Source organism: Periophthalmus magnuspinnatus, chromosome 2 (assembly GCF_009829125.3).
Source record: "Periophthalmus magnuspinnatus isolate fPerMag1 chromosome 2, fPerMag1.2.pri, whole genome shotgun sequence".
Lineage (NCBI taxonomy): Eukaryota > Metazoa > Chordata > Actinopteri > Gobiiformes > Gobiidae > Periophthalmus > Periophthalmus magnuspinnatus.
The window spans coordinates 11,131,074-11,151,956 of NC_047127.1; the positions used below are offsets into that span (position 1 = coordinate 11,131,074).

General features: G+C 35.7%; 3 protein-coding genes across 6 annotated transcripts in view; 1 reads left to right on the plus strand and 2 right to left on the minus strand.

The window, feature by feature from the left end:
- Positions 1 to 393: 393 nt before the first annotated feature.
- atg13 (ATG13 autophagy related 13 homolog (S. cerevisiae)) lies at positions 394 to 12,810 on the minus strand. 2 transcript variants are annotated; one of them, XM_033981401.2, is made up of 18 exons: positions 12,639 to 12,795; positions 12,050 to 12,132; positions 11,678 to 11,758; positions 11,472 to 11,591; positions 10,955 to 11,001; positions 10,731 to 10,871; positions 10,346 to 10,386; positions 10,160 to 10,256; positions 9,582 to 9,686; positions 8,179 to 8,272; positions 7,256 to 7,357; positions 5,826 to 5,903; positions 5,139 to 5,239; positions 4,931 to 5,054; positions 4,727 to 4,804; positions 4,400 to 4,507; positions 4,145 to 4,273; positions 394 to 3,064 (listed from the first exon to the last, which is right to left on the minus strand). In XM_033981401.2, exons 2-18 carry the CDS (start codon positions 12,116 to 12,118, stop codon positions 2,987 to 2,989), a joined length of 1,593 nt encoding a protein of 530 aa, XP_033837292.1. In that variant the 5' UTR covers positions 12,119 to 12,132; positions 12,639 to 12,795; the 3' UTR covers positions 394 to 2,986. The 2 variants fall into 2 exon arrangements, with proteins under 2 accessions (XP_033837292.1, XP_033837300.1); XM_033981409.2 differs by lacking the exon at positions 7,256 to 7,357 and having other exon boundaries at positions 12,639 to 12,810.
- A 223-nt stretch (positions 12,811 to 13,033) lies between these two features.
- On the plus strand, positions 13,034 to 17,476 carry harbi1 (harbinger transposase derived 1). 2 transcript variants are annotated; one of them, XM_055228213.1, is made up of 7 exons: positions 13,034 to 13,199; positions 13,434 to 13,608; positions 14,289 to 14,491; positions 14,645 to 14,732; positions 15,106 to 15,313; positions 16,015 to 16,190; positions 16,619 to 17,475. In XM_055228213.1, the coding sequence occupies exons 2-7, from the start codon at positions 13,444 to 13,446 to the stop codon at positions 16,817 to 16,819; spliced, it is 1,041 nt and encodes a 346-aa protein (XP_055084188.1). In that variant the 5' UTR covers positions 13,034 to 13,199; positions 13,434 to 13,443; the 3' UTR covers positions 16,820 to 17,475. The 2 variants fall into 2 exon arrangements, with proteins under 2 accessions (XP_055084188.1, XP_033838231.2); XM_033982340.2 differs by lacking the exon at positions 13,034 to 13,199 and having other exon boundaries at positions 13,426 to 13,608; positions 16,619 to 17,476.
- A 96-nt stretch (positions 17,477 to 17,572) lies between these two features.
- Positions 17,573 to 20,883, minus strand: part of creb3l1 (cAMP responsive element binding protein 3-like 1) — a 33,124-nt gene continuing 29,813 nt past the window's right edge. For both annotated transcript variants that reach the window (XM_055228172.1, XM_033981420.2), the window contains one exon: positions 17,573 to 20,626. In XM_055228172.1, the coding sequence (XP_055084147.1) occupies positions 20,593 to 20,626 (34 nt within the window). In that variant the 3' untranslated portion in view covers positions 17,573 to 20,592. The remainder of the gene's footprint in view (positions 20,627 to 20,883) is intronic.

Here is a 20,883-nt window from a genome sequence, read left to right on the forward strand (position 1 = left end):
GGAACATTATAATATGGTAGAAAGTTCCAAAAAGTCGAAATGCATGTAGGAGTATTTCATTGACAAAAAGTTTTTCTTAAAGGTACACTAACTTCAGCTGTTGCTTGTTTCTGTGGAAATGTTAGTGTTTAGAGTTTAATGCCATATTGTAAAACATTATAGAGACAAGCAGGTGGCATAATGAGGCAGTTACAGGTCAGATCTGTGAAGAGGTGACACTGCTCAGTGTAAGACGTGTTCTGCAAAATGATAGCTACCTAAACGTGTCAAGGTTCAAACCCAGTGTCTGATTCTACTCAAAAAATTGAAGGAATCTTGTACTCTGCTCAGTAACTGAGCTCATAGTTGATAAACTGATTCTTTCCATTGTTAAAATAATTGGTGAAAAGATTTAAGGTATTCAGGGTAGACCAGTCATGCTTTATTTAATTTAAACAGTAAAAGCTTTAACCAAACAGTCATGAATTATGAAACTCAAGTTGGCAATAATTCTCTACCTTTTTACAAAAATATACACATTTATAGTGGGGAAGATGGAAAATGTACACAGTATTTTTGAAAATGTAGCACGTTTTGGCTTGAGTTGGTGAATCATGTTTTAAAGATCCTATATTATGAAAAAAATTGACTCTTGAGCCATGTTAAGATGGCCCCAAAACCATACCTGGAGTTGTTTTGTTTCATTCACATGTTTAAGTAATCCTTTATTAGTCTGTCTACATCTCCAAAGCTCAAAATGCTCTGTTCCACATTGTGCTGTCATTAAGTGATACCTGAAAACAATTTTTTACCTTTTGTTCAATAGATTGGCATTTCCAGGGCTGAAATCATCCAAATAATACAGAAAGTGCACCATTGTGTTTTTAACTAGACTTTACCTGAATTATCACATGACATCACAAAGTAGAAGAAATATGCAGGGTTTGTGTGTTAAACATGTGTGAATGAAACAAAACAACTCCAGGTCTGTTTGTGATGAAAAAATTATGGATCAGAAAATGGCATAATATGGGGTCTTTAATCAGTATTTTCAAAACTTGATTGCTTCTAAATTGACAAATGAATATTTTAAACATAGATGGTTAAGTTTGACAGATTGCCTAAAATCAGTCTTCCTCTTATGAACTCCCATACCAGCTGGGAATCAGAACATTAACATTCTGATTTTAGAATTCGATTTTTTTTTTTTTTTTTTACAGAAATTAAAATAGTTTGGCAAAAAATATTCAAAGATTAATTTTCTTTAGGCAAGGGACTGCGAGGTGAAGTTAAAGTGCATATGACAGGTGTTCATGTTTTTCTAATTCTGACTGCGTTTGGTGGTCAATATTTATCACAGTTTTACATCAGTTAAGGCAAAAAAAAGTTAAGAACTAAAATACAGGAAGTAGCGGTGAGCTCTTAAACAGAATCCCTCTACCTATGGCATCACCACGGAAATATACATCCAAAATCCAGGGACAATTTATGTTAGCATTTTTCTGACATAAAATGATAAACTTCACCAATTGAAAAACAAGATTAAATATAATTAGGTTAACTATGTTTTAGTGAAATTAGTACTGTCATATGCACTTTAATCTATAACTTATTGAAATCAAAGAGTTGGATGGCAAGTCATGTTATCGTACCCTAATTTAAACTGAATTATATTGTCAAAAACATAAGTTATCCAAATATTGATACTCCTAATCAGAAATAACATTAGTATGGTGCCATTCATTTAATATTAAAACTGAATGGAGCTCGACAGTGGCCGCCCACCCCCAGGTTCCAGACGTAAATTTCTCATTCATTTTCCCCATAGACTTGAAAAAAAATTATATTACAGGTTTGAAATCTCGCTCAGGGTTAATCGGCTCTGTGTTAACTAACAACCACAAGATTTATAATTTTATTTAAAATCAGTTTGGGATACTTTATAAACCACTAAGCTATCAAAGCATTTCACCAAATCTTGAGTTTTAAATGCGCTTTCTGGACTTAAAACAACCACATTATGTAATATTACTTAGCAAGTAGCTGGTTAGTCTCTGCAATGTCTTTCAACTCATAATATTTGAATTTTCCTAAAAGTCTATGGGAAATTGGTGAATGTAAAATTTACTTCTGGAGCAGACGGTCACTGTTGCGCTCCACAGACTGCTTTCCATTAATAAGGAAAAAATTCTATATGGAATATTTTAAATGTCTAAATTTTAACTGAATTTTTGTCACTTTTTTGTACAGACTTTTCAAATTTTAGTTCAAAACATAATTGGACACATTTTACTTGAAAGAAAATTTGAATTATGTGACAAAATTGAATGTTATTTTAGCATTAATAATGGTCAAAATAAAAATTCAAACATTTAAAATTAAAATCTGCTAATCTGTCTATATAGAAATGTTAAGTGTGACGTCACTTCAAGGTCCAACCAGAAACGTCACAGCTGATTTCTAGCTTCATCTTTGTTCCTTATTTATCAAACAAAAGACAACCTTTTAAAAGCCTAAGTTTAACCACAAATTGTATCAAATATGTAAATAATGTAGTACTTATCTAGCATAACACAGGTCACTGCTAACGCTATCTTAGCCTAGCCCTGCTTCTTACCTCAACCTCCCTCGTACACTTTCTGTCAGTTATAATAACCATAGAGCCATGATTACATGCTTGTTAGCATTAAGTGACTGACAACAGATTTCATGTTAAAAAGAGATTGCATTATTTTCAGTCAGCTGATGGACCGGGAAGTGACATCACCCTTAACTCTATACTTCTAGCGTGCTGCTGAGAGAGTATTTATAGATGTAGTAAAATCCTTCAATGATCATATACCTGATGGAAAGTAACTTGTGCATTTGGTTAAGTTCACTGAATATTTACAATGGAGCTACTATAAGATTTAGTGTTTGATTTTTGTACTAACTTCACCTTGTCCCTGGGGGCTTCCTGAATCTTCACTATTTTGAGTTTTTATTTTTCAGTCCAGGTTTTATTGAGTTACTGCAGCATGTCAACAAAAGCATCAAACTCGTCCATGTTCTTCTCGTAGACGGCGAGTTTTTCAGGTAAAGAGTCCTGAAAAGAAGGGAACAGAGAAGGGAACAGAGGGTGAACTACATAGCCTGTGAGAAATTACACAACATGAGTCAAATGGTACACACTCATCATGACATTGTTTTAAAATTCACTATTTCCAAACTTACACTTCCCATGTATTTGACCAAAGCGTGTCTTTCCGCAGTATAGCTATACTGTAAAAGTAGCTCTTGAGATCAAAATATGCTGCCTGGCCAGAAAACAAGTCACCACCTGGATTTAACTAAGCAAATAGGTACGGGTTACTGCAGTTGGTCAGGACTAGGCTCAGCAACAGTATGTGCTCAAAAAATGAGGTACAGGTTGACCAGGTTATTCCATCAATGGATTTTTTCTTCCCTGATGGCACGGGCATATTCCAAGATGACAATGCCAGGATTCATCAGGCTCAAATCGTGACAGAGTGGTTCAGGAGCGTGAGAGATCATTTTCACACATGGATTGTCCACCACAGAGTCCAGACCTTAACCCCATTGAGAATCTTTGGGATGTGCTGGAGAAGCTTTGTGCAGCGTCAGACTCCACCATCACCAATGGAAGAGGTGAAAAATTAATGCAACACTGGATGGAAATAAATCTTTGACACGGCAGAAGCAAAATCGAAACAATGCCACAGCGAATTTGCGCTGTAATCAAAACTAAAGGCGGAACAACGAAATATTAGTGTGACTTTTTTTTTGGCCAAGCAGTGTATGTCTGCTGCATGTCGTCTGCTTTTAATTGGCTGATAATCAGGAAGTATGCGGTTAACATGGTAGTTGTTGTTAGCGTTATTGTGATTGAAAAACTCATCGTGGTGAATAATTAGGATGCTCTGAATGCATAAGGTAAGTGAGGAATAATTTTGGACCACTGCAAACAGTTTAAAATGAACTAAGTCTGTTTTTTCTCATTTTTAAGAAAGTAAAAATCAGGTACAGCACCTTGAAGTACTAATAATATAATTGTAAATAGGAAATTATTAATGTTTTGACTCTTTTGAATCTGTTGTAGTGGTACAACTTTCCCTTCTGTCGAAATTAGTTAAATCAATAGTTATAAGTGACAGTAATGACTGACCAGGTCGTCGGCCATAGACTGTGAGCTGATGTGGAGCGACAGCGAGGCGAGCTGAGGAGGGTTCTGAAACTCTCTGTAGAACGTGCCCAGGTCCATTGGCAACAAGTCGTCTTTGGAGAACGCCGGCCTCTGAAACAGTGACATATATGTGTGGTTAGACATGAGTGCATGTGTGTAATACATGTGTGATTAGTCTGATAAAGGTCAAAGGTAACAGTAGTGCAAAGTGAAACATGAAAATACTGTGTCTCGTACAAAGTCGACCATGACGAAGTCGTCCTGTGGCCCTGACCCCTCTGAACCCTGTGAGTGCAGACTGCCCTGGAGAGGGGAGGGGCAGGAGGGGGAGTCTGGGGGCTGCACCTGTAACATAAACAACACATTCAATTACACACAGGATATTTTATTGCCTCTTTAAATCTGGCCCCCCGCCTATTTTTGATAATAATTATATATAAAAAGCACAGTAATGGATAATATCTATATTTTACAAAAAATGCTTATTAGGCCCACAGGAAAAAATAACAGCTCCTGCTGATATAGATACTACATAGGTACACTTTAAAGAGGTTTAAATCATACCATTCTGTCATTCTCCTCAGCATCTAAACCTCTGGGAGCAAAGGCTGCAAACGGCAGGTCCAAACTGGCTGCCGTCAACTGCAGAGCAAACAGTCACATTAAGAACTGAATAATTTATCACAGTGAATTATGTCCACATTGTCATTTTGTCATTTACTAGATTCATGTATCAGCTGCATTTTTCCACCTATCCCTGTTCATTACCTGTGCGTTGGGTTTATTCACGAACGCTCCGACCTTTCTGGTGAAATTTGACAAAGACTCGACCGGATCCGAAGGAGACGCACTTCGACCATCTCCATTGTGACTCAATCCCTCCTCATCACCACTGCACAGGAGATAAAGTATTATCAATGTTTTCACTGGTGTATTATCAATGTTTTCACTGGTGTAATAATAATAATGGGATTACCTGCTGGTGGAAGTATTGTGCGCCTGCTCCAACGTCAGATGAGCTTCTTGTGTTTGTGTCGGCAACAGCACGACAGTGCCCTCTTTCCCAGCATGCATCACCTGCACATTAAGGGAACTGTGTGTAAGATTTTGATTTTAAATTTCATAAACATGACCAGACAGTGCCCCCAAATGCGACGTATACAAGTTCAAATCAAATAAAGCTTTTACTGATAACAATTCTAATACTTATTTATTCTTAATTACAAAAACATTGGACATGATGCCAAGTTGTTAATTTGGTGTTTTGTTTCTCAAGATGATTATCCAATCAGAAAGCAGAATGAGCCTCGCATGAGTCTCTGTATTGGGTTGCCAGTTTCAATTCTGAAATCCAGTTTAAGCTTAAAATGCCTCTCTGATCTGAATGGTCACTACCGAAACCTCAGCACCTGCAACCAACATGAATCAGTGCTAGTGCAGCCTCTGCAGCTTAGCAAGTGAATTCTGGAGGTTCTGAGGTTTCACTTAAGATAAGGCCTGAGAATGAAACACACTAGTGTGTGTCCTCTATATTCAGGTTAAGGCTCTGGCAACACAGGTTCACTTGTGATTCTAGTAAAAAAAAAAAAAAAAATGTAAGAGTGCAGGCTACATACGGTATATTGGTTGTTTAAATTATTTTAAATACCTGAGGAGTTGTTACCTGATTGGTGGCATTGGGGTGACATAGCTCTGGGCCTGTTATGATCGGAGGCTGACAACACAATCGGGAACTGTACATCTACAAAGAAAACATTAAAAAACAAGTTAAAATGTGTCCTTTAGCAAAGGTTAAATTAAAAACTAGATTAACACTTGGCATGCATTATAACTACAGATGCACCAATCCATCTTTTTCTATTTCAACACCAATATTGATACGTGGGATTTGGAAATCTATCTGATATCAATCAATATCAGGGTACTTTCCTTAATAATATTACTCATACACTAATTTACCATGTAACTGAATTATGTAGGCTCTAAGCTTTAAAATCAGGTATCACACATCAGTATTTACTGGGTTGAAATTGCCAAAAATGTGAATTCTCAAAATGGCTAATGGTAAGTATCAGATCAGTATCAGAAGATAGGGAATTGATACCCAATCCATGCAATTTTTCAGTATCTGCACCGATATCAATACTGGTATTGGTGCATCCCTCATTATAACTAGCTTAATATAATAATGCGTTTTTAGAATATTGCATGTATTCAGGATACTACCAAAAAAGCTGCTGAACTTGCTTTATATCATCATTAAGAAGATTACACCGTGATATTTTTGCATTTTTGTGGATAATTTTAAAGTCAATTCATGTTTTGTGCGATACTTGTTGTAAAAGACATTTACAAACAGGTTTAGAGATAACATGCAAAAATATCAAGACACATTTGACTTGATGTGACTTTAAAATAAAAATCAAACATGGTGTATTTAAAGATGCACTATGTAACATTTATGGTGGAGAGTAAGTAAAGACAAGCAGGCCAAGTTACAAGTCAGATCTGTGGAGAGGTGAGCACACTTAGAAGTAAGAATCTGTGTATTTTTAAAGTGGAACTAAACTTAAACCATTTTTTATCACTACTAAACTGTGTATGTGGTGTTTTCTGTTTTTTTACTGTTCACAGTCATTTTGGGCAATTTTGCTACAAACTAGGTAAATTTGCAGCTTTTTGGTCAAAAATACCTAAATCCAAGTGTGTGCTGCCTTCAATGGCCTCTGCAATTTCAAGTAATATGTAACATCACACAGGACTGCCCTGTCTGGTGTTTCTGACCACAAACACTTAGCTGCAAGTGTGGATACCTGTTAAACCAATCACACTGTTCATTATACCTCAGACCCTGCCACTTGTCCGCACTCTCAGTCCCCTTTAGTCCTCCAGGTACTGCTCAGTCGAGCAGATGTATTTGAAATGTGGTTGTGGGCGGAGTTTAGGTGTTTAGTCCCACTTAAGCAATAAAAGCTTAAAAACATCTCCATAGAAACAAGTTGGTGACAGATTCCCCACACAAAAGTTACATAGTGAATCCTGAAACATGAAAGGAGTTAAAGTTCCATCACATCACACAGGGGAGGGACTCACATTGTTGTGAGTGACAAGTCCAGGAGCCAATGGGAGCGGGAGACTGTCCAGGGGGAGGGGCTTAGACAGTTTGGAGGGAGACGGACTCAGGGTACAGACGCACTTTTGTGAGAGGAAATGTTTTTTATAAAAAAATAAAAGAAGAAAAAAAGAGAAAGAGAAATCACAGGTCGACAGTGAGAAACAGTAACAGTAAAAAGGGGGTAAAGCTGGAACAGGGATTTAAGTTTAAGCCTTTGTCAATGTTGTAAGACCCAACAAAAACTGCTTGTTCATATTATAATAAACTATTACCTAAAGGTGCACTATGTCATTTTTTTGACTGGAGGGCCACCACCTGGTTGTCTCCATTAAAATGTTAATTATTTACCTGGAATTCTTCTATAGTATAGTATTACACTTTTATGTTTCTATAGAATCAACCATGATGCCTACAGGCCAAGTTACAGGTCAGGTTTGTGGCGAGGTGACCCTGCTAACAATAAAACATAATATCTATAGGTAGGGTTAAAAAAAAAAAAAAAAAAAAAAATTAAAGAAAAAAAAGAGAAACAAAAAAACTCTTATTAATATATGCAAATAGACAAGTGAAATGCCATATTGTAGAATGTTCCAAGCAAAGAGAAACAGCTGAGTGGAGATAAGCAGGTGGCAGACCTCCACCAGGAAAGTTACATAGCGCACCCAGGTGCTAGGAAATTTAAAAACCTAAACTAACTAGTTGCGGGATAGATCCTGTCGTATTAACCTTCTTTATTTTGAGAGTTTGGGTCCACGTGGCTACACAAAACTAGCAGGATTTGTTGACGGTTTATGGTTAATATTTCTGTAATTACTGGGTCTATCCACATGAAACAAAAACAGGCACAAAGTTCAATGTCTTCTTGGTCAGAGTAAATAATCAAAAGTGAAGTGATTTGTACCTGTGAGGGAGGAGAGGTGGAGAAGGAGGTGGTGCAGACCTCCTGTGAATCCTGGACTCCAGGGAATGGTCCAGTGTCTTCATCGTCAGGAGGTCTGAGAAAGGAGAGAGTGAAAAAGAAAGTGACAATAAAAGTAAGAGGAGGTGAAAGAGGCGAAGGGGAGAAAGCAAGGGAGAAGAGCTTGATTAACCATTGGTAGAGATTTCTGGTGGTTGCTGAGAGTGTCCTTCATTTGCATGGTTATGTCCTTCTGATCTAGTCCTGGTTAAGTCCTAGTTAGTTAGTATAGTTAGTTCATTTATACATACAGTGGAACACCATGAGAGCACCTGGGCCCTCTTTTTCATTGGTGCCTTGTTTAAAATACAATACAAACTGAAAAAACAGACAAAACAAACAAGTTCATATAAAACATTAAAAACAGGAGCAGGTGTGTATGACAAATTGTTATCAGATTATTAAATTTCGATTGTGTCACCAATGACTCTAGTTTTGCCTTTCCTTAGAGTGTATTCCATTTTTGTGAAGCAAAACTGCTAAATGCCCTCGTTCTCATCTCAGTTTTGGTGCGGTTACTCCTTAGCCTTATGCAGTCATGTGATCTGGCATTAAATGTTCCAGTATCAATGATTAACAAGCAGGTGAGGTATTCTGGCAGTTTGAAATAGTCCCTTTTGGATAAATTTCATACAGTGCTGTTCCCCTCTAACAGACAGTTTTTCATAGAGGAAAGAGTGATGAGTTTCAAATCCATCACCTGCAATAAAATGAAGGGCAGTGAAAGAGTGGATCCAACAGTTTCAAAGTAAAGGCTGAAGTCTGCATGTACAACACATCCCCATATTCCAGCATGGAGAGAAAGGTTGTGTGCACTATTTCTTTTCTGTAATTTATTGTGATACAATATTTGTTTCTGTAATAAAATGATCATTTAGATCTTAAACTGTTACATAATTCTGAAATATGTTTTTTAAAGGATAAGTTTTCATCAAGCCAAAGTTTAGTTTTATTTGCATTCAAACACCGTTTAAGATTTATGAGGGAATTTTGGATTTCATTAATATCTTGTTGCAGTTTTAAAAGTGACTGATCAGCAGATGGAGCACTTGCATATAAAACAGCATCATCTGCATATAAATGTGGCTCTCTTTTAAATTGGTTAACTCCTGGTTAAGTCGTGGTTAAGTCATGGTTAAATCGTGGTTAAGTCATGGCTTGGGACCGGTCTAGATCCATTTTGTACCAAATTAGTTATTAGTTTAATGCTGTACTGCACTAAGAGTAGACCTCAATTATGTCTAGTTAGATCTGTACAATTATTGTCAAGTATGCTGAAAAAAAGTCCCTTAAAATCTTCCGAATTCACATGATTAATATTGTTTTGTGTATTTTGTATGTGGTACCTGTAGTTGCAGGGCTGTCCCATTGTCACTGGTCTCTGACCACATGAACCATCCACAAAATGATCCACGATGATCCCCATGATCGGAGCCGACCGCTCAAACTGTCTGTAGATGAAAGAACATTAACATTAAAGTGTGCAAAATTTTTATTTCTTTTGACATCATTTTGACATGGCGTCAATAGCAAACAAAATAGTATTGATTAAACAAGTTGAAACAGATTGAGAAAGTTCAGTTCAGGGAGTTAATATTTGAGTATTTTTTACTTAAAGCAGCACTGCGTAACTTTTTGAAGCTGGCACATCACTTGCATTATTCCATAGAAATAGAAAGTTAAAACCATGCAGTGGAATATTAGAGCCACACAGGAACAAGATTTAAAGGTATTTATCTCTCTCTTTTTGCCAGTGAGGTAAAACAGTTTCTTACTACAAGTTACATTTATAATTGTTGCAACTTGGAACCATAATTGCAGAAATGGGCAAAACTGCAAAAAGAAAAGTGTCTAGAGTCTAGGGTGCATGTACCAATGTGTTGTTGTTTTTTTTTTATATCCTGCGACCATATTCGTGGCTTACCGACTGGACATAAATGCTAGGTTTGTGCGATAGGCGCAGGAGAGGGTAACTGTGCCGACTGGAGTCCCCACAACACCAACTCTCACCGTCTGAAAACCTGGAACAAGATATAACAAATAAGACATTTGAGTAAATTATCAAGGATATTTGAATGATAAACAAATGCTCACCACTAGAAAGCCTTACCTTCTCCTAATCCACTGAGCTGCACTTCACCAAAATAGATTCTATGAAAAAAAATATACATATATATGAATTATTATTTATTAAAACTAAGTTGATAAGTTGTATTATATTATTAGGTTAAGAAGAAACATATTAACAAAAAGGGGTGCAACTTTTTGTAGTTTGCAAAATTGAATTGCAATCCAAGCTTAAGTATTATTTGCAACACTGCCAGTGCTTAGCTTTGTATTAAAATTTTACATTTATTTTAAGATCAAATACATAATACAACAACTCAAAATAGTGGTCTGTTACTCATTTATTGAATGAATTTGTAGTTTTAAAAGGTATAAGGTCTTTTCTAAAATAATACTTAATACTTACAATACTTACAAAATCCACTCACCTATATAATATAACATAGTCATGGCCCTGCTTTCTGGAAAGTTTGTAAGCAGGTGTGACTCTGGTGATGGCCAATAGCGACTTCAGGAGTACAGAGAGACGATTATAGACGGTGTAGGAAACCTTAATGTCCTTGTCACATCTGGAAGAATGAAGACAATTATCATAAGACTATTTGATAAATTATACTAATGTATTAGTAATGAATGACAAAAAAGAACTCACTTTTCATTCATTTCTAAACACCACGTCTCCAGCTCCATAGAGTCACCCTGGAAAAATAGTAGTAAGTAATTATACAGATGTTTATTCCCGGCTCAGTCCCCGGCTCAGTGCCCGGTTCAGTCCCCGGTTCAGTCCCCGGTTCAGTCCCCGGATCAGTCCCCGGATCAGTCCCCGGATCAGTCCCCGGATCAGTCCCCGGATCAGTCCCCGGATCAGTCCCCGGATCAGTACAGGTTTATTCGCAGTTTAATCTTAGTTCATTCCTGGTTCAGTCCTGGTTCAATTTCAATTCACACCTTGTTTAGTCATTATTTGATTGAGATTAAGGCCCATTTTGAGTCCAGAGTTGTGTTTCTTGGTACAAATTAAAATTACTAATTTTGTGCATTTTTTTTTGCATATTTTCACTTCTTAGTAGCAGTAGTAGCAATAGTGCTAGTAGTCGGGGTAGTGGTATTTGCTGTAGTTGTAGTAGTTGCTGTATTAGTAGATCTAAAATATTGGTAAAATGTTATACCTCTGATGTTTTTAGAGAAATCTCAACACACATGGAGCGCCCAATGCCGGGGAGCTGTCCGGCCAAAGCCTTTTTAGCTTCATGGGTCACCTCTGGGATGTCTTTGATGGCTAAATTGAACTAAAAAGAAAATAATACACAAATATTGTAACAAATGCAAGCTATGGGTCTATATAGCAACACGTTAGCTGTTTAAAGCAACTTACCCAATCTGAACCTGTTGGTGATGAAGATGAGTGAGTGCATATCTTCTCCCCAAGTCGTGCTTGGACTATTACCTGGACAGTCTAGAAATGAATAATAAAAAATACAATACATTTATTGGTTACTTGCATTTGAATTTAGTGTTACGATACTAATATTTCAAACTCCATTTTGATGCTAAGAAATTGACAATACCAATACCAAATACCAAACTGTTCAGTAAAGCTCAAATTTTGTCCTGTTAATGTGATTTTTCCTCAGATTATTATCTATATTAGTACAGATCAGGATCTGATTTTTATACTTTATTTACTTTACTTCATACAACCCTATTTCAACTGAATAAACATTTTATACAACAATTAAACACACACCTTCAAAGCAAAAAACTTGATGAATTTGTCCAGATCTTTTTTATCCTGTGGACTTAAGTCACTGTCCATGATGTAACCAGAACCTGAAACAAACATAAAGAATAGTCAAACAGTTAAATATAGTTGAATAAAAGGTCTTATCAAACCTTTGGTATAGGGTCATTGTGCAATATATGAATTACAGAAGGCTGAGGATTGACAACAAAACATTACATCTATTCTATAAATAAAAAATACAGAATTACAGCATTATTTGGACAGTCTTAAATGTAGTATTATAGTAGTTATTGTAGTTGTTTGAGGTGATAGTAAAAACAATAGCAATCGGGCCTAGGACATCGCCACATTCATACGGATCGCAATTTTGGGGTTTAATCTCTTTACAACAACAATGACAACTATCTTAAAATAAACAAAACGTGGAATAAAGGAGCAATAATTGTATTTTTGTGAGATTTTCTACGATTTTCTCTGTGGAAGAGACGTGGTTGCTAAAGGTGAGTCATTAGTCCGAACGCTAACCTCTGCTGCTAACGCTACAAGCTAACACACACGCATTTTGCTCCAAAGCAAATATACGAGTACTTACATTAGATATTTCCTTGTTAGTGTAGTTTTAGTGGGGTATGAAGGCGTACAAGTCAGATTACATTCAACAACGAATAACGTATGAATTTATACGTTTAAAATTACACATTTAACACATCGACATCTGCAGTCGAGCAACTGCACTGTTTATCTTCTGTTTGTTTGGGTGGCGTAACGTTCACGTGAACACTTTCAATACGTTTTAGAACAATTTTATTTAAAAGTGAACATATTGCTTTTTAAATATGTACAACATATTTAAATGTGCTACAGCAGTATATTAAATTAAAACATACATTATTAACGTATTAATAAGAATGGTGTATTTTGTTGAATCTACGGATGCGTACAGCTAGGTAGTTTTATCTCGTATTTGTTTTGATTGTTAGCCACTAGCCAGCTACTTGCATTCTTCTCAAACTCACCACTAGTTCTTCTTTTTTGAGTGCACGAATGTAAAATTGTTGTAATGACCAATCATAAATTACACAAGCTGTGATGAATGTGTAATCCTATGAATATATTGATTCTGAGCAATTACTCATAATTTGCAGTGCTGCAGGTAAGTAGCCTATTCATTTTATAATAACTTTAGTTGCAATATTTTTTTTCATTTACATGCATTTTTAAGACTTTATCAGAAATATAATGACTTGGGTGTTCGAGTGGCTATGTTAAATAATCAATTGACTCAAAAATATAGAATAGATAGCCTGGCAACATACAAATACGTTATTACTTTGAATGTAGATTTTAGTGTGTTCCTTCTATAATTATGTTTATTACATTGTTGTAGATTTGTAAGTATGGCCATCTCGATCGCCATCCTGGACTGTGATCTGCTGCTCCACGGACGAGGGCAGAAGACCATGGACCGATTCGACCTGGATTCTGTGTCTGATCACTTTCTAATCACACATTTTGGCTTTCCCAAGACATTCATACTGTATTTGGTGGCGCTATTAAGAGAAGTAAGTATTTTTGTATGGTAAATGAATATATCTACAAACATTATTTATGAACAACCAGGAAGATGTTGCATTGTTGTAATACAATTGTATTATACGCAATTTATCATGTTCTAGTCTAGTCTTTATCTTTATTTAAGGTATAAGAATTGTAATGTCACTTAATGTTGTTTTATGAATTCATCAAACCATGGCCCTATTATTATTATTTATTTATCTCATAATATTCAAAATAAAAACGTTCACATACCTTCTGTTACTAATATCTCCTCCCTTTCATAAAAAATATATTAGATGCATTTTTTAATAATATTGTTTTATGTATCTAAGCTTATATTACTTGTGAATTAAAATCATTACAAATTTGAACACTAAAACTGGTCATGGACGCATTATTACTACTGACGGCATTGCTAAATAGTTTCTTTCTTAGTTAGCTACTAAATTAGATTATACATATTGCAGTGTTTCCCACTGGTTCATACTGAGACTATGATGGGACAAATGATCCATATTTTAATAATTGTATTTAATATAATATGGAGTATAAATGTCCTTTATAGCATCTTTTTTTTTTTTTAATGGATATGTACTGTGCATCTATTTTTATTTATCGAAGTCTCTTCTATTAAACGCTGGTATTGGTTTTCTCTGTTCTTGTATCATTCTTGTGTGTATTTCAGAGCCTTTCACGTCGTACTCAGAGATCCAGAGCGATCAGTCCCGAGGTGCAGGTTATGGCCGCGTTAGGGTTTTACACTTCGGGTTCATATCAGACCTCAATGGGCGACACGATCGGGATCAGCCAGGCCTCTATGTCCAGATGTGTGTCCAATGTGACCAAAGCACTGGTGGAAAAGGCTCCTCACTTCATCTCTTTTTTCAGGTAAGTGATGTGAACAAAATGAACAAATTGCTGTTTATAGTTGTTTGTTAACATTATGACCAATTTTCATAATGCTAAGATGGGAGGGCATCTGACACACAGGGATATAGGAGGAGAGATGGTAATAATGAATCATTTTTTGTTTTAACACAGAGATGAGTCCAGCAAAGAGCAGTCCTTGGAGATGTTTGAGAGAGTGGCTGGTTTTCCTGGTGTCATCGGGGTCCTCGATTTTGTTCAGGTTTGTGCAATTAGAAAAAAAAAAAATTATCTTTTAGATTTGCAAATTAATTGAAATTTAATCAAAATTGCTATTTGAATGGATGCAGTTGGTAAATGTCCAATCATCATTTTCTTCACAAACAACAAAATCTCCTGTCTTTTTCAGCAGAAACAACTGCTAACTCTGTAGTTTAGGTCTGTACAAACATGTTCTGAAATGTGATACTTGTATTAGCTGGTATATTTTTGTCTGTTTGTCAATTCTTGTGGATGTGTTTAAAATGTGAAATTTGAACAGAATGAAACAAATCTAATCATTAACCCAATGCTTGTCAGAAAAATTGTAATTAGATATTTTGCCCTATTACTTTCCCCTCTTTTTGAATGTGCAGGTGGCAATCAAAGCTCCAAACAGTGAGGACCAGTCGTATGTGAATAAGAAAGGGCTCCACTCGGTCGGGGTGCAGCTGGTGTGTGACTCCAGGGGGCTGCTCCTCAGTGCAGAGACGCACTGGCCCGGAGCTCTGAGGGACTTCGATGTGCTGCAACGATCAGCACTCTACAAAACTATGGAGGATCTAGACCAGGGGTGGCTGCTCGGTGAGTAAAGTCATACATCACGATAATGGCTGGGGAGTCGATCGGATTTCAGTTAAGATTCAGTCATTTCCAATTGTCAATGAGATGCTTAAAGTGGGACTAAACACCTAAACTCCACCCACAACCACATTTCAAATAGAGCTGCTAAACTGGGCAGTACCTGGACGACTAGAGCCGAGAGTGAGGGGGGAGGAGGGGCTGGGTCTGGAGGTATAAGAACAGTGTGACTGGTCTAACATGTATCCACACTTCAAACTCCGCCCCTGCAGCCAGGTGATTGTAATCAGATTACCTGGCTTTAATCAGGGCAGTCCTGTATGATGTCACATAGTATTTGAAATTGCAGTGACCACTGGAGATAGCACACACTTAGATTTTTTTGACCCGAAAGCTGCAAATTTACTTAGTTTACACTAAAACTGCTATGACTACGAACTGTAAATAATGCCATTACGACACCATATACACAGTTCAGTAGCGTGTGATTTGAGATGAAATAAAAAAAAAATTTGTGTTAAATTTAAATTATTTAAAGTCTCTCATTTTTTATCCTATCTTTTTCTTTCCATATAAGATGTTTGTTATTGTTTAGATCTGATCTGCAGAGGTCAGTGTTTATTATGGGGGTGCCAAACATTTTATTATGATTCATGTCATTTGCTGCTAGTCTCTTTTGGACTTATTCTGACGTACTCTCTCAGGTGACAGCAGATACCCTTTGAGGAAGTGGTTGATGACTCCAGTAGATTACCCAGAATGCCCTGCAGATTTCCGGTACAATCTGTCCCACACCACAACGCACGAGATCGTCGACCGGACCTTCAGAGCCATACAGACACGCTTTAAGTGTCTGGACAGCAGCAAGGGATATCTACAGGTAAAGTCTATACAAACATTATTTAGTTCTTGTTTAGGTTTAGACACAGAATAGTTGTGGTTTGTAGTAATGAAATTTTGGGCATTATTTATTTTTTATTTTTTCTCACATAATTGAAGCATGTTCTATGTTTTGTGGGTAGAGTAGCCAAAAATTATACTCAGATAAACATTAAGTTAAGAAATGACTCAAAGGATAGACCACAAAAATTTGAAAAAAGAGAAACATAAATGGTCAAATCTTGTCAACTTGAAGCTTTGGCCACTTGTAGACTTACTTACAGTGGGTGTAACCAAAATTTTTACTAAAAAATTCATACAAAATATGATTCAAGTAGGAGTAACAGCATGCAATTCTCAATAGTGCAATTTCTCAAATAAATAACTAAGTACTAACCACATCTGCCTGCGTTTTTCTTATCATTCCAGTATTCACCAGAGAGAAGCTCCTCTATTATATTGGCCTGTTGTGTTTTACATAACGCGTCACTTCAGTCTGGACTCGATGCTTGGACTTTAGAAAGAACTGACCCTCGAGAGCCCCCCGAAAGAGTCCAGGAAAACCTAGAGGACAGAGACCACAAAGCCTACGAGATACGAAAGGAAATTATACTTAAACATTTTAGCTAAAAATGGTTATTATTTGGACAAGAACTGAACTGCTGAACAAGTAATCAGTATTAGAATGCACATTGTAAAGTACGCAAGGAGGATTCACTTTTCAGAGAAGACTGAAATCTGAACTGCTAAACTAATCCAAGAATCCCATGTATTTTAGAACATGTTTGTAGATGTCAAAACTACAGCGTTAACAGCTTTTATACAGAATAAGACCCCATGGAGACACAGGGACATTTTGCTCTGAAAGAAGATGTTATATTATATTAAAGGTATAGTATGGAACTTTTTGGAGGTACCACGTCACCTGCATGATTCCATGAAAACAGAAACTTAAAACCATACTTTGGAACGTTCTCCATGGAAATAGATGTTTTATGGCATAGTGTGGACTAGTATAGCCAAAGGAACAACATTTCCATGGAAACAAGCAGGTCAAGTAAGAGTCTGGTTTGTGGAGATGCAAGCCCGCTCACAGTAAGGACATGTGTTTTTTCAGTTTTTCAGTGCAATTAACACAACCAAAATAAAAAAAAAAGAAACATGCTTTTATAGTCAATTTCTGACTAAAACAAACTGGGGCTTACAATAATTGAAGCTTTTAAAATGACCTAACTACAACTATTCAAATGTGGCTCAAAGTGTTTTCAGTTGTGAGTAATTTTGATACTGAAATTAACACATCAACAGTGAAGACAATGTTTACTTTCTTTCAAATTCCTGTAAAATCTATAAAAAAATCAAAAGACACAAGTTTTTGCTGATGCATTTTTTAATATTTTGCTGTTACTACTCTACGGTCTATTCTACGATACAGAGATATATGAGAGACATGCAGTACTGTACAAGGCCAAGACCACAAAACAAGAACTGCTTTAAATGAATGGACAATATGTAAATGGTTTATTCTGACGGGATATTGTTCAAAGTACTACTACTACTATTACTTCATGGTTAAGTCCTCGTTAAGTCCTGGTATAGTCCTAGTTTATACCTGGTTTAGACTTAGTTTAGTGCTGATTTAGTCCTGGTTTAGGCTTGGTTTAGACCTTTTTTAGTTCTGATTTAGTCTTGGTTTAGGCCTGGTTTATAACAGGTTCTCTTGAATTTGAGGTTAGCTTACTATTTAAGTTTAGAGATTTTGTCTAGTAAAAAATACATTCATTTTTTATCATTTTCACTGTCAATGTTGGTCATAGCAGTGCACATTTAAATCATATTAGGGAAATACTCTGAATTGAAATTTGAATAACCAATCATTATCCATTCATTTAAACTAGAATTATCATTTTGTCGTCTTGGCGTCTTTACAATTTTAAAACCCTCCCTCAAACAAATTTTCCAAACCCAACCAAAATTTTACCCCAAATTTTCCAGTTTTAGTTTCTAATTTCCACAGGTTAAAATCTCACAATACAAAAACAAGGCCCCTATTTACAACACGGTAATTTGGCATCATTTATGTACATTGGTCCATTTTCACTGGTTTTGGCAATATGAAAAAAGAAAAATGTAAATTAAAACAAAAATATGATAACGATATGATTCTATGGCTATTTTTGGGTAATTTTTGCTGATTTGTCAGTGGGAATAGTGGTAATGTTTAAATCGATAGTGGTTTAACTTGGCGTCCCCGTTCACTAATATGTACAAGCTTTCTACAACACAAATAAATACACGAACGTCTGTCTCTTTGAAATTAAAAAATGAGATTGTAAATACAAGCCTACATGCAAGATCTTAAGTTATAGTCTTAAAGTGGAACTAAACACCTAATGTCAAACTCTGCCCTACTCTGCCGTATTTGTTATCAGAAATACCTGGCTGTGATCAGGGCAGTCCTGTGTGATGTCATATAGTACTTGAAATTGCAGAGGCCAGTGAAGGCAGCACAAGTTTAGATTTAGGCGTTTTTTAAACACGTTTGCACTACAATTGCCCCAAAAAAAGACTATGAGCAGTAGATAATGCTATTAAGACACCATACACACAGTTTTGCAGTGAAAAAAGTGGATTTAGTGTTTAATTCCACTTTAAGTTTTGGCATTTAATTATAAACTTAAGTTATCAGTTGGCAGTTGGTAGGCTTAGACAATAATTTGAAATGTGTCCAATTTACATATTTTGGGGTTAGTAAATGATTTGCTATATGTAAAATATGAATACATTTGGAATATTTTAGATTTTTTTTGCTTTTAAATCAAATATTATTTCAGTATTAAAAATTATATGGGAGAGTTTTGTATTTACAGAATTGAATTTGATTGAACGTTTGAAGTTTAAGTTCTGGTGATAAAATACAAAAATATTAATCTTTTTGCATTCTAAAGGTGCACTGTGTAACTTTCCTCATCTGCCACGTGCTTGTCTCCACCGAGATGTTACTGCTTTGCCTAGAATGTTCCACTGTATGGCATTAAGTCAGATCTGAGTGAAAGGTGATTCACCCACGATAAGAATACATGTTTTTAAGGTATTTTCTTTGCAATAAAAACATCTATATTTGAATATAAGATAGAGATGTTTAATGCCACACTGTGGGGCATTCCAGGCAAAGTGATAACATCTCTGTAGAGACAAGCAGGTCAGGAAAATTTGCAGAGTGCAGCTTTAACCGTAAATTTAGTTTTTTTGTTTGTTTTTTTCACGAGACAGCAGTGCAACACAAACATTAGATCAACATTTTCAACCTTTGTCCAAAATGTCACATCGCAAAAGACAAAAATACAATCCTTTCTTTTTTGGTGCATTCAAATAAATATGCTTTTTTCAATGCTCAGAATATATTATAGACACATTTCTTTTTTTTTCTTTTCTTTTGCAAAAGTTATTTATAAAAACATACAATTCCATATATTTTTGTGCATAAATAAATATGCAATTTTTTGATGCTGCTAAGACAATTTCTCATAAAAATATTCCCACCCTCATTCGGGACTCTCTGAAATGGCTAAAGGTTTTGAATGTAAAGACGTAGTTGAAGGCACCGGTGAGTTAGTTTGATACGTTATGGCAATTCTCAAATTCATATTCTAAAATTGGAACATTTGTAGACGATTGCTAAGGAACAATGTCTTTTCACTTCTGATTTTGAAAACTAAATTGCCACAATACAGTCTGATACAGTTACGTTGATTATTATAAAAATGTATAGTGTTTTGGAGATTTAATGATGCTACTACTCTATTAGAGGCAAGTGTGGTTTTTCCATGGCTTTTACTTAAATAAATACATTTAAAATCTAACATTTCTGTTGAATTCCTGTAAAAATTCTTTGTTACTTTTTTTTTTAAATTTCTAACATTAATTTTAAACATCTATAGCCATAGCTTAATATTCTATGTGAAGGTTTGGGTTGGGTTAACTTCTTTGACAGTTGCTACCTGGTTTAGCTTAGTTTAGCCTCTCATATTATTTTTCAATGAAACAAATCATTATAATTGACTGGATACAATTTTACCAATTAATAAGCCAATTAAAATATGACGTTGGTATCTAAAAATGTATAAGAAAGTCGATAACTAGCCAGGCTAATTTGCTGTAGCCCTAAAATAAACGTATTGAAAAGTCTAATCACTACAATTTAAAATACTAGTTGCTTGGCCCTTTCATGTCAAGTTTTACCAGATAATAAAAATGAGCTGGCTGTTGAATGGATAAGATCAGATGTAGAACTGGCAGGTGTCCAGTAGATGGCAGTAGAAGTAAAGCGTTAACTGAGATGATGAGAAAAGTTTCAGAGGTCAAAGTTGAGAGGTTGCCTGAGGAGGGAGGAGAGCTGTCTGTCAGAAAACATCAGGGGCCTCTTCTTTAGGATCTCTGCAAAAGAACATCAAAATTAATCAATTCTTGTAAGAAAAATAAAGAAAATAAAGCAAAAAATATGACATATCCAGTAAAGTTTCAAATAATTCAAAGTAAACTTATCCATTTTGCATTTATTCAATTATATTTTGTTTTTATTGCCCCAGGTTCCATTGCAATGTAAGCCTCGCCTATCCAAAGATCTGACCCGTAACTTTTCCTGGTGGTATGGTGTCCTGGTTTCTCTCCAGGCAAATAGATTTAATGCAATA